At 33.0% G+C, this 18,182-nt stretch overlaps 1 protein-coding gene across 1 annotated transcript; it reads right to left on the reverse strand.

Moving 5' to 3' along the window:
* Positions 1–1,088: 1,088 nt before the first annotated feature.
* LOC118038332 (dynamin-related protein 5A) lies at positions 1,089–10,204 on the reverse strand. The gene is made up of 8 exons (XM_035044652.2): positions 9,764–10,204; positions 8,985–9,176; positions 8,685–8,891; positions 7,887–8,315; positions 7,303–7,530; positions 7,020–7,215; positions 5,923–6,619; positions 1,089–1,380 (listed from the first exon to the last, which is right to left on the reverse strand). The coding sequence occupies exons 1-8, from the start codon at positions 10,091–10,093 to the stop codon at positions 1,194–1,196; spliced, it is 2,466 nt and encodes an 821-aa protein (XP_034900543.1). The 5' UTR covers positions 10,094–10,204; the 3' UTR covers positions 1,089–1,193.
* Between the last annotated feature and the right edge of the window lie 7,978 nt (positions 10,205–18,182).

Raw genomic sequence — 18,182 nt, forward strand, 5'->3', positions numbered from 1 at the left:
CTGTTAAGAACCTTAGAGATGGAACCCTAGATCATTGCTGTCTAGTTTACCATTGATATCTTCAGCAGTCGAACATTGGACTGTTGCTGCCTAGCTTGTTGTTGATGATGCTCCTTTTGAGATGAGATGATTTCTCCCTCCTGGGATCAGCTGGCTTGAACCAGTTGATCGATACCATATTTTATCGGTTGTGGGTTTTGTCGCATTGTTTTAGCGACCAAACTCTAGATTGCTGTTGTCTAGTTTGCCGCTGACACTTTTAGCAATTGATCTCTAGATTATTATTATTATTTTTTATTTATTAATATAGATATTTGATTAATTTGCACTCATCCCAACTACATATCTGGATTATTCTTATTTACTAAGGTTATTTTCTTTTTAATAATAAAAGCAATAAAATATTCTACAGCTCAGTTGGACATGTAGAGCCTAGAAAAATATCTACCCTCAGTAGTCAAAGATTCTAGGGATATGAATTCTATATTTTTTAAAAAAAATTCTAGTAAACTATGTAAACCTTATTCGAGCTTAAAAAGCAGTACATAATTAAGACCTAAATACTAGTACTGTCTAACCTATAAATATTATTCCTTTCTATCAATAAAATGTCTTTACATATAACACTATATATATATATATATATATATATATATATATATTTGAAAATATAATAACAGTTATTCTTTAAAATATTTTTTATTATTTTTTAAAAAATAATTTTTGACATTAAAATATTTAAAAAATTAATTTTTCATGAAATATTATTTTAAAGGTATTCAAAATCTTGTCTAGTTTCATAAATTGACATGCTAATGAATTCGACCTCTCTTCTTTCTCTGTAAATGTTTGCAATATATTACCAAGAAAAAGAGAAGGGATTCAAAAACTAGTCAACAAGAGTCAAGGTTTTGAAACAAGGACGGAGTTGTAATGGGATTCAAAAACCAAGGACTAAAGAATAATTCAATCTTACCTATTTGACCCCTCAAATTAAATTTAGCATCATTAACAGCATAAACAGCCACAAGAATCGAACCTCCCCAAGCCTGACAGGAATAAATGGTTTTCGGATAGCCAAAAGAAAATCCAAGAGCGAAGCTGAAGAAATAATCCATTATGTAATGAAAATTCATGTGGTGGTTCACTAGATGTGAAACCTTAGGCAGTACCATCGAAGAACAAGGGCTGCATTAAAGTGACCTAGCAAGACTTTTGAACTCGTTCAAGCAAGATTGGAGTACCTTCTGGCGTTTCTGAAGAGATTGGCGTTCATTCTGGAGCACATCAATAGCACCAGGAGCAACAAACATGTCCATGAATTTCTCGTCATTTACAGCAAACAAATCCAACCCAAGCGCCACAACAAGCCGGTCCCGACTGTATCAAGTAGACACAAAATGAAGACGAAAAAAAATGTTACTGTGGTCATCACTAGGCCAAAAATATGACAGAACTGCAGAGCACAAAAAAGTCACCATGTCACTTGGTGGAAACAATAACATAGTTATTACAGCTTTTCTTCAGATTGCTACCATCTGGGATCAATAAGAAATCATTGCTCAAATGAGCAAAGTTTCCTAATTCTTAGCAGATGCTTTGTCGCAAACCTGCCCCAGGAAGCAGGTATCTTCTATGTCCTAGCAAATCTCACTTGTAGGGTTTTTCATGTTTCTAACACTCTTTGATCCAGACAAGTGATTGTGGTAGCTTTTTTGCACTGCCAGTTATTGGCAAGCATTGAAAGTGGGACATTATAAACCAAAATCCTCAAAGCCTGATTGCTTGAGTGAAGTTTAGAACCAGTGGACATCGACAACTATGCGAATATAGATACATCAACAAAGTTGAGAATCAGATATGGCAATGAAACCACAATACTTGAGCTTGGGAAAAACTAAAGGAAAAAGATACAGTTGCACGCACTCATGACACGAAGTCATAAAACTCAAGTGTCAAATTATATTTTGGTCCTTAAAGTTTATGGTTGTATGATTAAGTCCTAAACCAACAATTACTGAAAATAATCTTTATTTTCTATCGTTTTTTCCCCTGTTGATAGGACCTAATTTTTTTTTCTTTCATTTTGAACAATTACTAACCTGCCTGCTGAAAATTAAAATTTAAACTATTTTCAAATAAAGTTATACATAAAAGGAATATTTTAAATAAAATAAACTTCAATATCCTAATCGAGAACGCGTTACAACTATATTTATAAACTAGACAAACAAGGCTAGGCCTAGAAAAAAGTCCAAGAAGAAACCCATGTTGATATGAAGCCTCAAGTTGTTTTCCTATTATTATTTTTCTAATCAATTTTGGATTTAGTTATTTGTTTCTTACTTAGCTCAGGACTTTTAACTTAATTAGAATTAAGTTGTTAAGAATTTTAAAACTAGATGAATTCTATAAATTAGATAAGTTTAATTAGGTATCATTTTCTATAAAAGATTTCAGGTCTAAAACTAATTTCAACAGAGATGTCAATTTATTTTAAAAAGATTAAGATGATTCAAACTTCTAATAAAATATCAGAGTTTTCTCCAAAAAAATTTATGGTTTAGGTCTTTAACCTTAAGGTTTGAGAACCATAGCTTTTATTTACACCATACATCGTGTCGATTGGTATTAGAGCATGTTAGTCTCATTGATGGACGGAGACAATAGCAACCCACTCCACGATGTAGGAGTGGAGGCCCTCAAGGGCATTGTGAGGGCTAAAAGTAGAAACTAGATTATTTTATATTGGCTCAGGAACGAAGCATGGATTGTTTGGAGGAAGACATGACAGATTTAACTTGGTTAATACGCAACGCAAATAGAGATCATGAAAAGAAAAAAAAATGCTTGGAGACTTACCTCGATTCAGGCCTAACCCTAGACCTATTCCTAAGGATCTACCTAAACAACTAGTTGTTTATGTGAAAGGTGTTGGTGGAGATAAATTTGATGGAGATCATTGAGCCGCAGCATTTAGAGACAAACCACCACAACAAAAACACGATTTTCACATCAAGGTAGAAATCTTGACATTCAATTAAGATTTGACATAGAAAAATTCCTTGATTGGGTTACTGAATGTAATAGGGTCAATGAGTACTAAAGTTCTCGGTAGAGAAGATTGTGGAACTGGTCCAATCTAATCTGATAAGCGGAGTTTTTTCCTGGTGGAAATGTCTAACAAATACACCATTAAAAGAAATGAGACAACCTATTACATCATAGATGCACGTAAAGCAATTGTTGTATGAGATATTTATTTCTTCTATTTATGAGTAGTATTTGTTTTAGTGATACCAAGATTGTTCACAAGGTAAAAAATTTGTTAATGAGCATACCACTAAATTTCAAAGGTTAGCATAACATAATAGGCTTCGAGAGACAAATAATCAACAAGTTCCAAGGTTTTTGAGAGGGTTAAAGTCGGTAATACGAGATAAGATCGGGATTGTAGGTCTTGTTCACGCTCTTTATTGCAAGGAATATGGCATTGAAGGCTAAGATGCTAATGAAAGAGAGGGCTAATAATAGTAACAAGTTTGACAAGTTTGAACCTTTTAGGATGTTGTATAATGAGACAATAAGGGAAAACCAATACAACAATTAAAGCTAACTCCAGTTAGGCCAAATACTATTATTAGAACTAACAAGGCTTCGAGAAAAAAAGTTGAAATGAACAAACATATTAACTCCTATACCAGGCCAATGATAGCCAAATGTTTTAACTATGAAGAACTAAGATACCATACCAATGCTTGTAAGAGACAAAAATCGATCAATCTGATCAAAAGGTAGCATGAGTGAGAACACTCTGATGAAAAAGGAAAGCTATGGAAACCCAATAGAGGTGAGAAAAACGATTTGTATAAGTATGATGATGATGAAACACGGACCTATGTAGTTAAAAAAATGTTGATAACAACAAAAATTGTTGAGAATTCATAGCGAAACAAGCTCTTTCATATTCGTTGCACCATAAATAAAAATATGATAATCAGACTTAATTATTAATAATGGAAACTGTGAATATTATTGATAAATATACCACTGATAAATTGAAATCTCCACTAAAACCTCATCTTACAACTTACAAAATTGGGTGTACTAAGTTAGTAAAAAAGATAAGGGATTTGCATGAAGGAAGTTTGACTGGTCACTTAAGGCAATAAAAGACTATTGGTGTTGTTATTGACAGGTATTTTTTGCCTCACTTAAAACGGGATATTGGTAAGTTTGTGCAAAAATGTTATATATGTCAAACTATCAAGGGGCAAGCACAAAATACAAGTCTATAAATGCCTTTACCTATTCTTGAAAATATTTAGAAATACTTGCCTATAGACTTTGTACTTGGATTGCCTCGTACACAAAAAAGAATGGATTATATATTTGTTGTAGTTGACAAGTTCTCAAAGATAATGCATCTTCATCTATGCCAAAAGATGAATGATGCATCAACGATCTTTTATTGCTTGGCTTTTCTTCCAAGATGTAGTTTGTTTACATAAGATGAAGCATATGATATGAAGCCTTAAGTTGTTATTTTATGATTTTTTTTTTCTAGTTGATTTTAAATTTTAATTATTTGTTTTCTATTTAGTTTAGAACTTGTAATTTCATTAATATTTTATAAGTTAAGAATCCTATTGTTAGATGGATTCTATTAATTAGATAGGTTTTAATTAGGAATTCTTTTCTATAAAGAATATTAGTTCTAGAACTAATCTAAATAGGAATATCTACTTTATTTTAGGGAGATTTGGCTATTTATACTTAAAATACTAAAGTTTTCTTTAAATTTCTCTATAATTTCGAGCTTCAGAACTTATCTTTTACCCATGTTATTCGCCGTGTCACATCCACATTTCATCAATTAAAAAAACAAACACAACATAATGAGTAAATGTTATTTCTTGTTAATTTTCTATAATAGTTTTTTGTATTTTGAAAAAGTTGCATGATAATTTTTTTTATTTCTATTTTATATATATATATATATATATATATATATATATATATATATTGTGTAAATGAATAACTATATTGCTTATATTTAGAATCAAACTACAAAATTTGTAATAGAATAGATTATATTTTGTTAGATTGGAAATAGAAGTATTAGAAAGGCTATGAGAAAAACGATTTAATACCAACTAAATGATTGTGTTTTTTTATATAAACAAAAACCGTTGTGAATGAGAAAATAATAGTGAAAAAAGTAGACTCATTTAAAAAAAAAATGCAAGACGGAAAGTTAAAATTTTGAAGTGAATTAAAGTTTTTCAATATTTTTAGTAGGCCAAGTTAGTATAATTACTATAAATAAAAATCAATTATAACCAACTTTAGTATTTTATTTCTAATCACATGGTAAAGCATGGTTATATTCATGATCTTGACATTAATGTCTTGACATATGTATATAAATGCTAGAATATTACAGGGAAAAAAAAAAGGAACCTTAATTTATGAACTAAGTTGTCAAAATTGTTAGCGTAGAGACTTGGTTGTATTCCAGCATCAAACCCCAAGGCTGAAGTGAAATTATGAATGAAGAATGTGCCAAGGACGAAAATAAGACAAAAATCTGACTGTTAAGATTCTACTGTGCTGTGAGACTATGTTACTCTATGTGTGCCACTGTATCATGGACCAAAACTAAAATGGTCAAGGGAACAGATTCATGTTTTGTCTTTACTTTTCCTGTACATGAAAATCGGGGTCAAGAGAACGGTACAATGCTACGAGGGAAGCAGTATCCTACTTGAATAGATATCACAATATTCACCCAACCCTTACAGCTAACACATATAATGCTTCTGAAGCAGATAGATTGATGCAAGCCATTACCAAAACATACCCATCTAATATATGCTCATGCAGAAGCAAATTAGTTTTAGAAAGACAAAATAAACTCACCATGGAGTTAGGAATCCAGAGTTCAAAGTTGATGAAACGCTTCGTTCCACAAGAACCTCACGTATCCGCGCAAAATGCTGTGCAGCAGATGAGCAGATTTCCAAGTATGCTGACCCTGAACTCGAACCACTATCACCATTTCCAAATAAAAGACTGCCACCGTTTTGAACTCTTAAATTTTCAGTGTTCTTGGTATGTCCGATCATTCTTGAAATTCTCTTTCTTGGTCCAATTTCATTGCAGTTCACATTCTCCTTCCTTACACCAGCGTATACCACATCACATGGCTGGTCTGGAGATGGGGTCTCAGGCACAGTCATTTGGCTCTCTTTAAGAGCTTCTCTAGCTTCTGCAACTTTTCCTGGAGTAGTTTGCTGTGCAACTTTTTCCGGGGGTATATTCTCCTGGTCTCTCGTAGTTTCATCACGTGATGGTGCCCCACAATCTGATAACTCAAGGTAAAATGGACCAGCAGAAACTTGATTGAACTTAAAACAAGATGTTGTACTCAAACCAAAGCCTCCTTGAAAGTCATTCTCATAACAGACCTGAGAATATGGGCTTGTAACTGAATCAAGGTGATGCCGAACTAATTGCTTGCACTGTTTGGCAAGATCCTTTATGAACCTACTATAAGCATGCCTTAATGCAGCGTGAAAACCAACATACCCGTCCATATTTCCATTTTTCTTATCATCTGCACAATTGAAGTAACAATATTTTGCATATCAATTTCAAGAATTAAGCTGTTGAAAACTAAAAAACGAAATGGTGTTATTTTCTCAGGATTTGAATGCTATATGAGAAGAGAACAACCACTGAAAGGTTTGGTGCAGGATGTCATGCATTATGAAGTTCTAAAAATCTACACCCCAATCACAAGATGTATGAACTTTGCGGGTAAAAGAAAGGCTCCTGACTACAATGACTTGATATGAAAGAAGCCGTGGATTCTATTTTTTGTTATTTACTATTAGAATCCAGTAAATCCATATGCCCCTTTTATAACAAGAAGAGCCTCAATTCATCCCCTAAATTATTCTGAAAATGGAGAAAATTTGGACCAAAAGTTATACTAGACTTAAAAGGCTTCTTACATTCTGAGTCGCGGATGTGATTTCTTTCTAAAGCAAGGTCAAAGAGATTCCCAAGAACAAAGGCAAGCCGATCACAGGCTGTGTCAAGTAGAGGAGCAAGCCAAGACCGGGAAGCAGCGCGGGCGATCTCAGCAGCAGCTTCTGTCACACCTCTACCCCCGCCACGACCAGCATGGGCAAGTAATATATTCGCCACCTGTTTCAAGAAGGCTAAATAATTTAGCATTCAATGTTTGCTAATTTCAAATGTTCTAAACCTTTGTTTCTCTTAAAAAATTAATACCTTCTCCCTAGATACTGGAGGACATTCAATGGAATATGCAGCACACCGGAACTCATGCATTACTCTTTCAAAAGCAGCTCCTCCATACAGTCTAAGAGTAGCATTGGGGGGTTTTATATCTACAGTAACACCTGGCCAAATCCCAATACCACTCTCTGCCTGCTCCTCTACTGTTGTTTTCCCCCACTGCTCAGGGGCAGGATCAGCTGCTCCATCAATCAAAGCTCCCTTCACCAATACCAATAGCCAGAGAAACTTTATAACTTAATCACTGTGAAAGCTGCATGATCTCTCGCTCAATGATAGGTAAAAACTCGAGAACTATATGCTATCTTCCAGTAGAGGGACTGTTTATTGCTATGCTAGACATAATTCTTAGTTAAAGAACACAGGGGAGACAAACGATATCTGTCTGTAAGTGATCAGGTATAATTTAAAAATCCAGAAATAAATCTTGAGTATTGATCAACGTGAAGCACATTTGCAATTAACCAACACATTATGCAAAAACACATTATCTGCCCTAAACAAGAAATTCAAGGAATATTGGATGGTCCAAAAGAATGTGCAAAATGATCACTTACCACATGATTGCTAATAGAAGCTGCATGCAACATTGCAGATCTCCGCAGATGAGCAACATCAGAAGTAGCCAATATTTTCGAGTCCATTCTATCCAGCTCAGCATTAACTTCACAACAGCGTTGCTCAAGGAGAGCTAGGGTTGCTGGAGCAGCTTCTTTGTATCTCTTTTGAAGTTCAGACTCCAAATAGTCCCTCAGACTGCTGAAACCAATATAGGGCTGAAACTTCTCTTCATCAAATCCTCCCTTGACCCCATCACGTAAATGATGTAGAATTTCTGAATCCACTTGAGATATTTGCCTGCGGAACTCATCATTTGTTATGGTGTTTTTATCCTTTGGCAGAGCCACAAAGAAAGGACGAGTGTTCTCCCCTAGGTATCCACTTGCACTTAGATAACGATCCACTTCCCAACGGTCACTAAACTCCTGCATGGATAGAAAGTGCCATGAATAAGAATCAGGCACAACAAGTTCAGAGTAGAAGTCGAGTTACTGAAACATTTTTGCACAGCAGGAAACATTGCTTCTCTCTTGCAATTTTCTCAACAACAGAATGATCCTCATCTTCAGTAACACAGTTAAAAGCAGAGATCATCACCTAATGCATCTCTAATACATGTTTTTTGCCATTCCATTAGCTACTTGTATTATAAAAATATCTGGATACGATGTCAACAGAATAATATGGGGTTTTGTGATTCATATTCCACTCTGTATAGTACGTGTATTGATTTCTCTCATTTACCATCACTCTTTAACCTCATCAATTCTTTTCCACAAACAAATTAATCATACCTTGAGCCTATTGTCAAATTTTGAAACAACGATTACTGTCCTTCTGAAGTTTGGATCAATGTCCTTAATTGCATCCAACCATAATGATGAACACCATTCCACACTACTCTGTTGAAGGAACAAAAGAATACGATGGGGAGGACTGGCCAATGACTTCACCATTGAAAGAATTTCATCGGGCGTGTTCTCTGGTTCTCCTTTCCTTGCCTGAAATAACAATTTCACACCAATGAGAAACGAAACAATTACATAACCAAAAACTCGTGAACTTTCAATTCACCTTGAAGCTAAACAACCAACCTTAAGGACAAAGCCAGGGGTATCAATGATGGTGAGATTAGGACAATGTGCATATTCAGCTCTCATCACAATTGGCTTAGAAGAAACTGCAGTTTTAGTCCTTTTCAAAAGCAACTCTGTACGGGATTTTATAATGTCCGCAATTGTCGTTGAAGACACAACAGCGCTTCCATATTCCTCAGAATCCTCTTCCTGATAACAATGGACAAGTTTCAGTATCTTCAAACACGACAATAATGCTTTGGCATTTCAAAAATTTATCAAAATAATATAAAGTAACTTCTACTGAACAAAATGTGGCTAATGCATAAATGTTTGATTACATAAACTGAAGACCTTACCCTGTTAAATCCAATAATAACCACAGAATTCCAATTTCAATTGGCATTTTTTTTCTTTTTTCTTAATTGAATTCATATAAACAATTTTCATCACATTGTCACTAACCAATTTTCCATTTCTCTATCCCATTCCATGTTTGTCAGCAACAAATAAAAATAATTCAAAATCCCAAGTGCGGACACCCAACAATACTCTAATTTCCAAAATAAAATAACAAAAACTCTAAATTCAAAACAGATATTGAAAGCCCGTATTCACTCAAAATAGCATTCAATACATATATATAATTCACATGAGAAAATTTAAATAAAAATATTACCCACATAAGAAATAAAATAAAATAAAGAAGAAGAAGAAGAAGCCTTCGAGACCAGAAAAAACGGAACCCGCGTAAGAAGTAAGAAAGGCAATAGAAACCCAGTTTGAATAAAAGATACCTGAAATCGACAACGGGGTTCAAGAGCGGAAGGGTCATGAACCATCTGAAGAATGAGGGGTCTACGAGTACCCATTTCGACTTCACGGACATTGAATCTGAATCCAAGAAGTGCTTCAAGAAGCGAGCTTTTGCCATCAGATTGACCACCGAGTGCTACAATTTCAGGGATGGGTAGTTTCTCGCCGAAAGCAACTGCTGCTGCTTGCAACCGATTGTACGCTTCGAATCGAGAGTTAGAGGGGTTATTTTGGTGTTTTCTTGAAACGGAAGATGAATTCGTTGATGGAGTTTTTGTAGGTGTGGTTAAGTGTGCGTTTGTTGCTGCCATTATTGTGTGTGTCACACTGTGTCTCTCTCTCTGTGAGTGTTGTGAGAGAGAGAGAGAGAGAGAGAGAGGTCTTTTGAATTTGAAATATTTGGGTGGAGCGCAGAGAGAGACGTTGAGAGGGGGATGTATAATTTGAGGTTTTCGTGGGCTTCCTTCCTAACGAACAAATGAGGTAATAGGCCTACTATTATTCTCTCTTGGGCTTATTCCATTAGTACTACTTGATGATATATATATCCCGTTAAATCTCACGTTCAATATCTAAAAACAAAACAAACTATAATTTATAATAATCATCTTATTTCTTTGTACTTGTCATAATATAAATATAAAGTATTAGTTTTAATGTATTTATATTGAATTATCACGAAAAAAAATTATGCTTACCAACTCTAAAAAAATAAATATTTTATATTATTGGTAATGAAAAATATTTATGGAATTAATCAAATATGAAAATGCATATAAAACAAGATGATTTTGATTTTTTATATTGATAAAGTGATTTTATATAAAATAAATATATTTTATTATTCTTATTTAAGTTTACTTGAATAACATTGGAAAACTTGTGAAGAAAAACTATGAGAAATATATATATATATATATATATATATATATATGTTTTTCAAACTAGTACAATTTAAACATTATATTTGAATAATAACTTCTAATTTGACTTTTTTTTTAAATTGAAATATTACTTTGTTTTTTTTTTAATAGTTACTTTCTCTTCCAGCCTCACGTTCTCAAAAAGTTGATTCTAAAATAAGAGATTTCCAAGGATTAAAACTTATTCTATTAACATAAAATATATGAAACCTAGAAAATTATTGTTCTTTTTTTTGGTTTTTCACTGAAAAATTCTGAAGATATTTAAATACATAACTTTATTGCGTAGGTCACAAATTCAAGGGAGTTTGTTTACTTCCTTGTGTTCTAATTTTAGGAAAGCATTCATTTAAATTTATTTTTTAAATACATGTAAAACCATGTTTTTAAAATATTGTATGATATTATAGTAATAATTATTTTTAAAAATATTTTTTACTTCTAAATATATTAAAATAATATTTTTATTTTTTAAAAATTTATTTTTGACATCATCACATCAAAACGATATGAAAATACAATAAAAAAAATTTAAAGTAAAAAAAATTAAATTTAAATTTAAAAAAATATATTTTAAAAATAAAAAATAAATAAACTATGAATTACCTAGATATAGATTTAATTTTTATTAACATATGATAAAAAAAAAAAAAAACCTCTAATCAGGTAAGAAAAAACAATACTAATAAATTGGAGAACCATAGTGGGGACTAGATGTAGCCATCCCCCGTGAGAATCACTTATATGGCTAAAAAGGCCATTCAAAATCTCGTTTTTACTACTATTCCATGGCCTTTAATTTAACTAAAAGTTTTTTTTAAAAATAATAATATATTGGGAGGATAGGAAAAACATTTTCTTAGAAAATGAATTGTTTTTGAATATTTATCTTTTTTAACTAAAAATCATTTATTGATGTTTGATGTACATGTAAAAACGAATGTAGGAAATGAAAAATTGAAATAAATAATTAAATGTGATACCCCCATTAACATCCCTATTTTATTTTATATAAGAATATGACAAAGAAACATTTGAGTTTTTCTTTAGTTATTGGTTATATATATATATATATATATATATATATATATATATATATATATTGCCAACTCTATCTATGGATCATTTTTTTTAAAATGTAAAAATAATGTAAAGGCTTAAAAAATAATTAATCATGAATAAAAAATTTATGAATATTAGATGACAGCTTTTTAAATACCAAACAATATTTATTTTTATAAAATATTTAAATAATGATATATAGGATTGACTTGGAGCAACCCTGGTTAAACTGTTAAATACATGACCTAGATCATGCGAAGATAATAACCCCTCATAATATTTGGAATGCGGTACAAACCGTGTTTTATAAAAATTCAATTTTTATTTTACTACAAATTAATTATTTTTTTGTATTTTGAATTGTTTTGATACACTGATTTCAAAAATATTTTTTTTAAAAAGTGTGACTGCGGTTGCTTTTCAAAGTATTTTTCATGTCGAAATATATCAAAATAATAATTTTTTATTTTAAAAAAATTATTATTTTGATGTATTACGACATGAAAAACATTTTGAAAAGCAATCACAATCACATTTTAAATCGAATAAGTCTACTAAAATTAACCCTACAAACCTTTAACTTGATATATTCACAAATTATTAATTCAATCTAGAGCGATTAATAAGCTATTGTACGTAGCAATAATTAAAATAACAAGTAACAAATACAATTAAGACTGCAAATGTGAGTTCATTGATTACGAAGCAATATGGGAATTAAAGTTTGAACTTACATTCATGGCATGGCATTAGGGTTATTGTATTCCATAAATAGCTAATTGGGTAGACAAGCATATTTGGATTGGGCAATTGAGATACTCAATGAGAAAATAATTGATATTCTAAGTGGATTTTTGAACAAGTATGAAATTTAATTCTTAAAATTAACAAATTTTAACAAGAAAATAGTTACAGCAAAGAATAATGTTGTAATAATGGTTTAAAAATTTAAATTGTTAGATTAAGTTTCATTAATAATTTTATATTATTCTCTAATATCAAACTTAATTATTCTTTCTTTAATTTTGAAGTTCAGATTTTACTTTTAAATGAAAGTATTGGATGAGAAAATAAAAAACTTAAATGGTTTTGAAAAACTAATTAAACCGGAGGAAAGAAAAAGGTTTCAGAACTATTTTTCGTTCAAACCAAAGCCAAATTGAGAAGATCAATGCCAAATATGGACAAGTAGAATTAGAAGATTGTTGTTTAGCTAGCCACTAAACACGCATGATGCCATTTTAATTTTAATTTTAATTTTTTCAATATGAACTAGAGCAAATACAAAAGCTAAACACAGGATGCATTCTTTGACTAATGAAGAGGTCTCTTTTAGGTAGTGTTTGGGAATGCGTTTTTATCTGTGTTTTGTAAAATTTTGATTTTTTTTTTCTAAAATTGAGTGCGGTTTGTACCTTTTGGATCGTTTTGATGTGCTGATGTCAAAAATAATTTTTTTAAAATAAAAAAACATCATTAACATGTATTTCAACACGAAAAGCTATTTGAAAAACAACCGCTACCACACTGTCAAACACGCTTTTAATGCCAAGTGAACGACTTGGGCTGTCCATAATTGTTCCCATGTTTCATGCACATGGTTGCGTCATTTTCTTATTTATTTATTTAAAATTAATAATTATATAAATTTTTAATAATATTAAAAAAATTCAAACTTATAATCATTAAAAAAACAAACCTAAAAACTGATGGATTAAACTATTCTTCATGATTTGGTTGCGCCCTTTGCACTAAATAGCCTTCAGCGCTGAAATAAAAGTGCCCATGCATAACAAGACAAGAAAAGCCTCCCCTCCGGCTCCGACGAAACATATTTACACCACCACATCATTTTGTTTCTCGAGACCCGATTTTTCGATTTGTTATCCATCATTTACTTTCGGAAAGATTTTCACACGGATCCAAGGACACCTGATGGCTTAGAGTCTTGTTTCGTACTCGAAGCTGTCCTAGCTAGTTGTTTGATAACTTCGGACAACCTGGGCCAATACTCCGATGCCTGAATGCCTGCAACAAGTCGATAGAAATAGTTGTGTATATATTCCGATGCTAGCTAGCTAGCTGGTGGTAGATGTAATAGTTCCAAGTCAGTTTTCTCCGACAAATATTGGTTCAGATTCATTTAACCAGATCACACTTGCATTATGAAATATTGCGACTTTGACATTCTTGGAAGTAAATATCAATTAATTAATGCAACCTGGAAACTGAAATCAAATTAGTTTCTCTTTGCCAAGTTGCATCCAGCAGCCTCGAATTACATGTCTTTGAAGCACTCCCGTGACAGGTTTATAGATTCATTAAGACAATCCAGTCGCAGTTTTATACTTCATCTCCTTAAATTTATTTTTGTACAAGCAAGAGATGAATATATCAATTCAACTTTGATATAAACAGACTCTCTGAAAGAAACTGCTTTTTGTGCTTTGTTTTATGAATTGAAGAATGCACAGAACCTTCAAGGATTCACTTTTTATGTTATCATTTCAAGGTTGAATTAAAGAGAAAGCTGTACGCAGAAGAACTCATGAATGCTTAGTCTACATGCAAAGTCGACGTGCCTAAATTCGATCGAGAAAAATCTCAGCCCCGAGACGTGAGAATTTGTTTTACGACACTGGCCCGATGGTTTAAGAGGAGAATAAGAAGGAGCAGCATGTAACGACTTCATTTTCTTCATCGATCAATCACACACTGCCCTGTTTGCTGCCATTCTAGGTTAAGTATTGCAGCAACCTGCCATTCTAGAAGAAGACTGTAGCAATTCTCATACGGTACAGCCGTACAACTCAAAAGGAAAGAAAGGAAAAAAGAAAGAAGAAGCAGCAGTGGCGCATGTGATTTGATCTGGAAACACAAAACAAGAGAATATTCGTAGGGTTATGGAGTCAACGCGTTATGTTATGATCACGGTTGGAGATCGATGAAAACTTGAGCTCATTAGAGGAACGAGGCATGTCAACCATATTAAATTATTAATAATATTATAGTTTAGATATTAAGATTTGTTTATGGAACCGACGAATCATATAATATGGCACACCTACACCCTTCATTAATCTCCCTGCTGTGATCACGAGATGAGAAGGGTGTTCCACTGGTGGCTTTCAACGCATTTGCTGCCGGAAAAGAAGATCACTCACACGTTCACAGGCGACCTCCCTAGCCTTCGTGGTCAGGCAATTAGCCAGCCAGGGTCACCAATATCAAATGATTAGTACGAAGCCACAACCAAATAATATAAAACAATCATCTTATACCAAAAGTTTAAATTTTTAATTAAAATTATAAATTAACAGGTAAAATCTAATAAATAACTATTGTTTTTACATGGTTTACAAAGGGATTGGAGGTTATTTTCCCCTGATTGAATAAAATAGTAATTAACATATATTTTTTATTGCAAGACTCGAGCTAGATTTAACAACTGCACGGCATAAATAGTTACAATTTCCAATGCCCGTATTTTATCAGAAACAAATTGTAAGGGGACATTTTAAGTTATTATATAGATACCCTAAGGATCTAGGGTCCCCTTAAATTTGGACATCAATTCAAATTTCGAAGTTATAATTGAGAGGCATGGCGAGGCTTTCATGATATATTCGAATAAGTCAAATTATATTTATTTGACTAAGCCGAGAATCTAGAGTTTCATCAAGAATGCTAGCTTTATCATTCATACTAATTGGAGTAAGAACTTGACCAGCCTGTACAGGACTCCGAGGCAGCACTTTCCTTCCCTTGTATATATTAATTATGGAATTTTTTTTATCACAAGCTTGCAGTTTAAATACCCTCCAGCTCCCTTGCTCTTGAAGACACATTCCCACCTTTTTTTAGAGAATGGCCAGTTCTCTACTCAAACTTGCAACCATTCTCTCCCTGGTCGTTTCCATCCTCCTCGCCTTGCACACTCAAATAACCTTATCGGTCGATGTAGAAGATGAAGATGAAGAGTATGTTCTTGACACCCCACCGGTCAATTTCAGATCAAGAAGCCGGTTCTTGGCCTCTGTCATAAAGAAAGGTACACGATGTAACGCTGAGCGAAATAACAAATGTAATGGCGTTTCGGCCAACAAAGGCACGGGCCTGCTTTACTGTTGCAAGAAACATTGCCGCAATGTTCTTGGAGACAAGAACAACTGTGGACAATGTGGTAAAAAGTGCAAATTTGGAGAGTCTTGCTGCAATGGAAGATGTACAAACATCTTTTACAACGCCAGTAATTGTGGAAAATGCAACAATAAGTGTTCCCCGGGGGTTAAATGTCAATATGGAACATGTGGGTATGCTTAAAATACAAGGTTTTTGAGGCATCATAATTGGATTTAATAAAATGTGGCTGTTTTTGTTACTATTTCTATTAGGGACTAGCTTATGTTATTTGGGCAGTATATTTGTTATTTCTTATTCTCACAAAGGAAATAGAGAGGGTGTTTTGTACTTAATTGAGTATACAGAATCCAAAGTTTGTGTCACCAATAAAGAAAGCCTTTATGGAGATGGAGGTGATTCTCAGTCTTGTCTACTCATAGAAACTTATCGTTGTTCAGACCCCAAGGAAGGAGAATGTTTGATAACAATATGACACTTACATTTGCCGTTGTTTTCCTTAATTTTGTTTTTGTTTTTTCTTCTGCTTGCCCTCAGTAAGCCAGCTATGTGAAGATGCAGAAGGTTTTCATGTTTAAGTTTGTATGAAAAAGGAGGACAGGGACAAGCAACTTCAATCCCGTAGTCTCAACTGATATGTTACTTCACTTGTCTGATATCACACACTTAGTTCCATGCAAAGCTCAAGCTAGTTGCCTCGATCATCAAGAAACCCTGGAACCGAGCAGGAGGTAATGTGTTCATCCTGGAGCAAGATGTTACGTACGTACGTTCATTGTGTATTTGTAATTTGAAGCAAATGAGAAGAAAGACGTCCATATGCTAGACTGCATCTTGTTATAAGATTATCCACAATAACTAACAGAACAAAATCTACCCAAAATCTTCGAAGCTACGAATCAATATATTGCAATTGATGCATTTGATTACAGCTTGCTAATGTTAGCCACATAGCAGGGAAGCAGGGAACAAAACTGCAGCAGCCATCACTATCCCAGAAAAAAATAGCACAGAATAGGATTGGACCCTTGCAAACCCAAACCAAGCTAGATTTTGACAATTAAGTGAAAAAATAAGAAAAAATAGAGCACCCAAACGAAAAGCCAAGGGGCACCACAAAAACAGGTGTATCCCACAGTGACGAAGGGCATGTGTCCTGCCTGAAACGGAAGCGGTGAACCAACCCTGCCAAGCACACGGGCCACAGGAAAGCAGAGATCATAGATAGAATGACAATTCTTTGTCTCAGATGTTGGAAATAAATATCAATAATGCAAACCTCACCAAAATATTATTTGGTAAAATTAGCACAGCTCAATGAGTATAATATCAAATGATTATACATCAACTTCATCACATATTCGCAATTCTATCCTACTTGGGCATGTATCCACAGCCAGCACAACAAAGCAACATTTTAGAAAAGGTCTAAAGCTCGCCTCTCAATTTTATACCCTGAAGGTTATTCCTTGAACATTGTGCTTTTTTATTATCACAATACACTTCTGCCACACCTCTTGATCCTATCTCTATGCTTCTATTGTGATGATATCCCATATTCCAAGATATGTAAGTAAAAATTTGTCTACTATTTGAGATAGTAGTTAATTATTATATTCAAGTGTTCGGATTCTTCTTCTTAATCTAAGGATAGGTTAATAATAGAACCTTGAATACTTGCAAAAACATTCCTAATCGGGAGAATTTAAAGACTCTCTGATGATAAAATCAATATATTTATAGGAAAGGTATAAAATGATTTAAAAAAGTCTTAAATTTAAGGATCAAAGATGTTTATTTTTGAATTTTAAGTTGGTTAATCCTCTGAAATCTATGTATCTTTTATCTTAAAAGATAAAAAGTTATGAACCTTTTATCTGGATAGTTCATGGGCTATTTATACCCCCTAAACCTTGTTGTTTTCAGAGAAGAAAAAAAATGGAAAGTCATCTACTTTCGACGACATTAATGAGAGATAAATATCTCTTACATATTATTAATAATATTAAGTCTAGTAAGTCCCTTAAGAGACCTAATATACACCTGTAAGTATAGGGAAATTATTACCTTAATATGAACTATTATTCTAGATTGAGAGGCATGATGGTTTATCACGTCTTTTATACTTATATTGTAAAGGATTGTCTAGGATTACGCATATAGCCTTAGTACTTAGTTATGTCCAAGGTCTTTGGGTTTGGCATGTTTGTCAAATTCATGTTTCCTTGAACTTTGTTGGCTACCAAGTTTGCCAAACCTATATTACCTTAAGCTT

This window comes from Populus alba, chromosome 11 (assembly GCF_005239225.2).
Source record: "Populus alba chromosome 11, ASM523922v2, whole genome shotgun sequence".
NCBI classification, from domain to species: Eukaryota; Viridiplantae; Streptophyta; class Magnoliopsida; order Malpighiales; family Salicaceae; genus Populus; species Populus alba.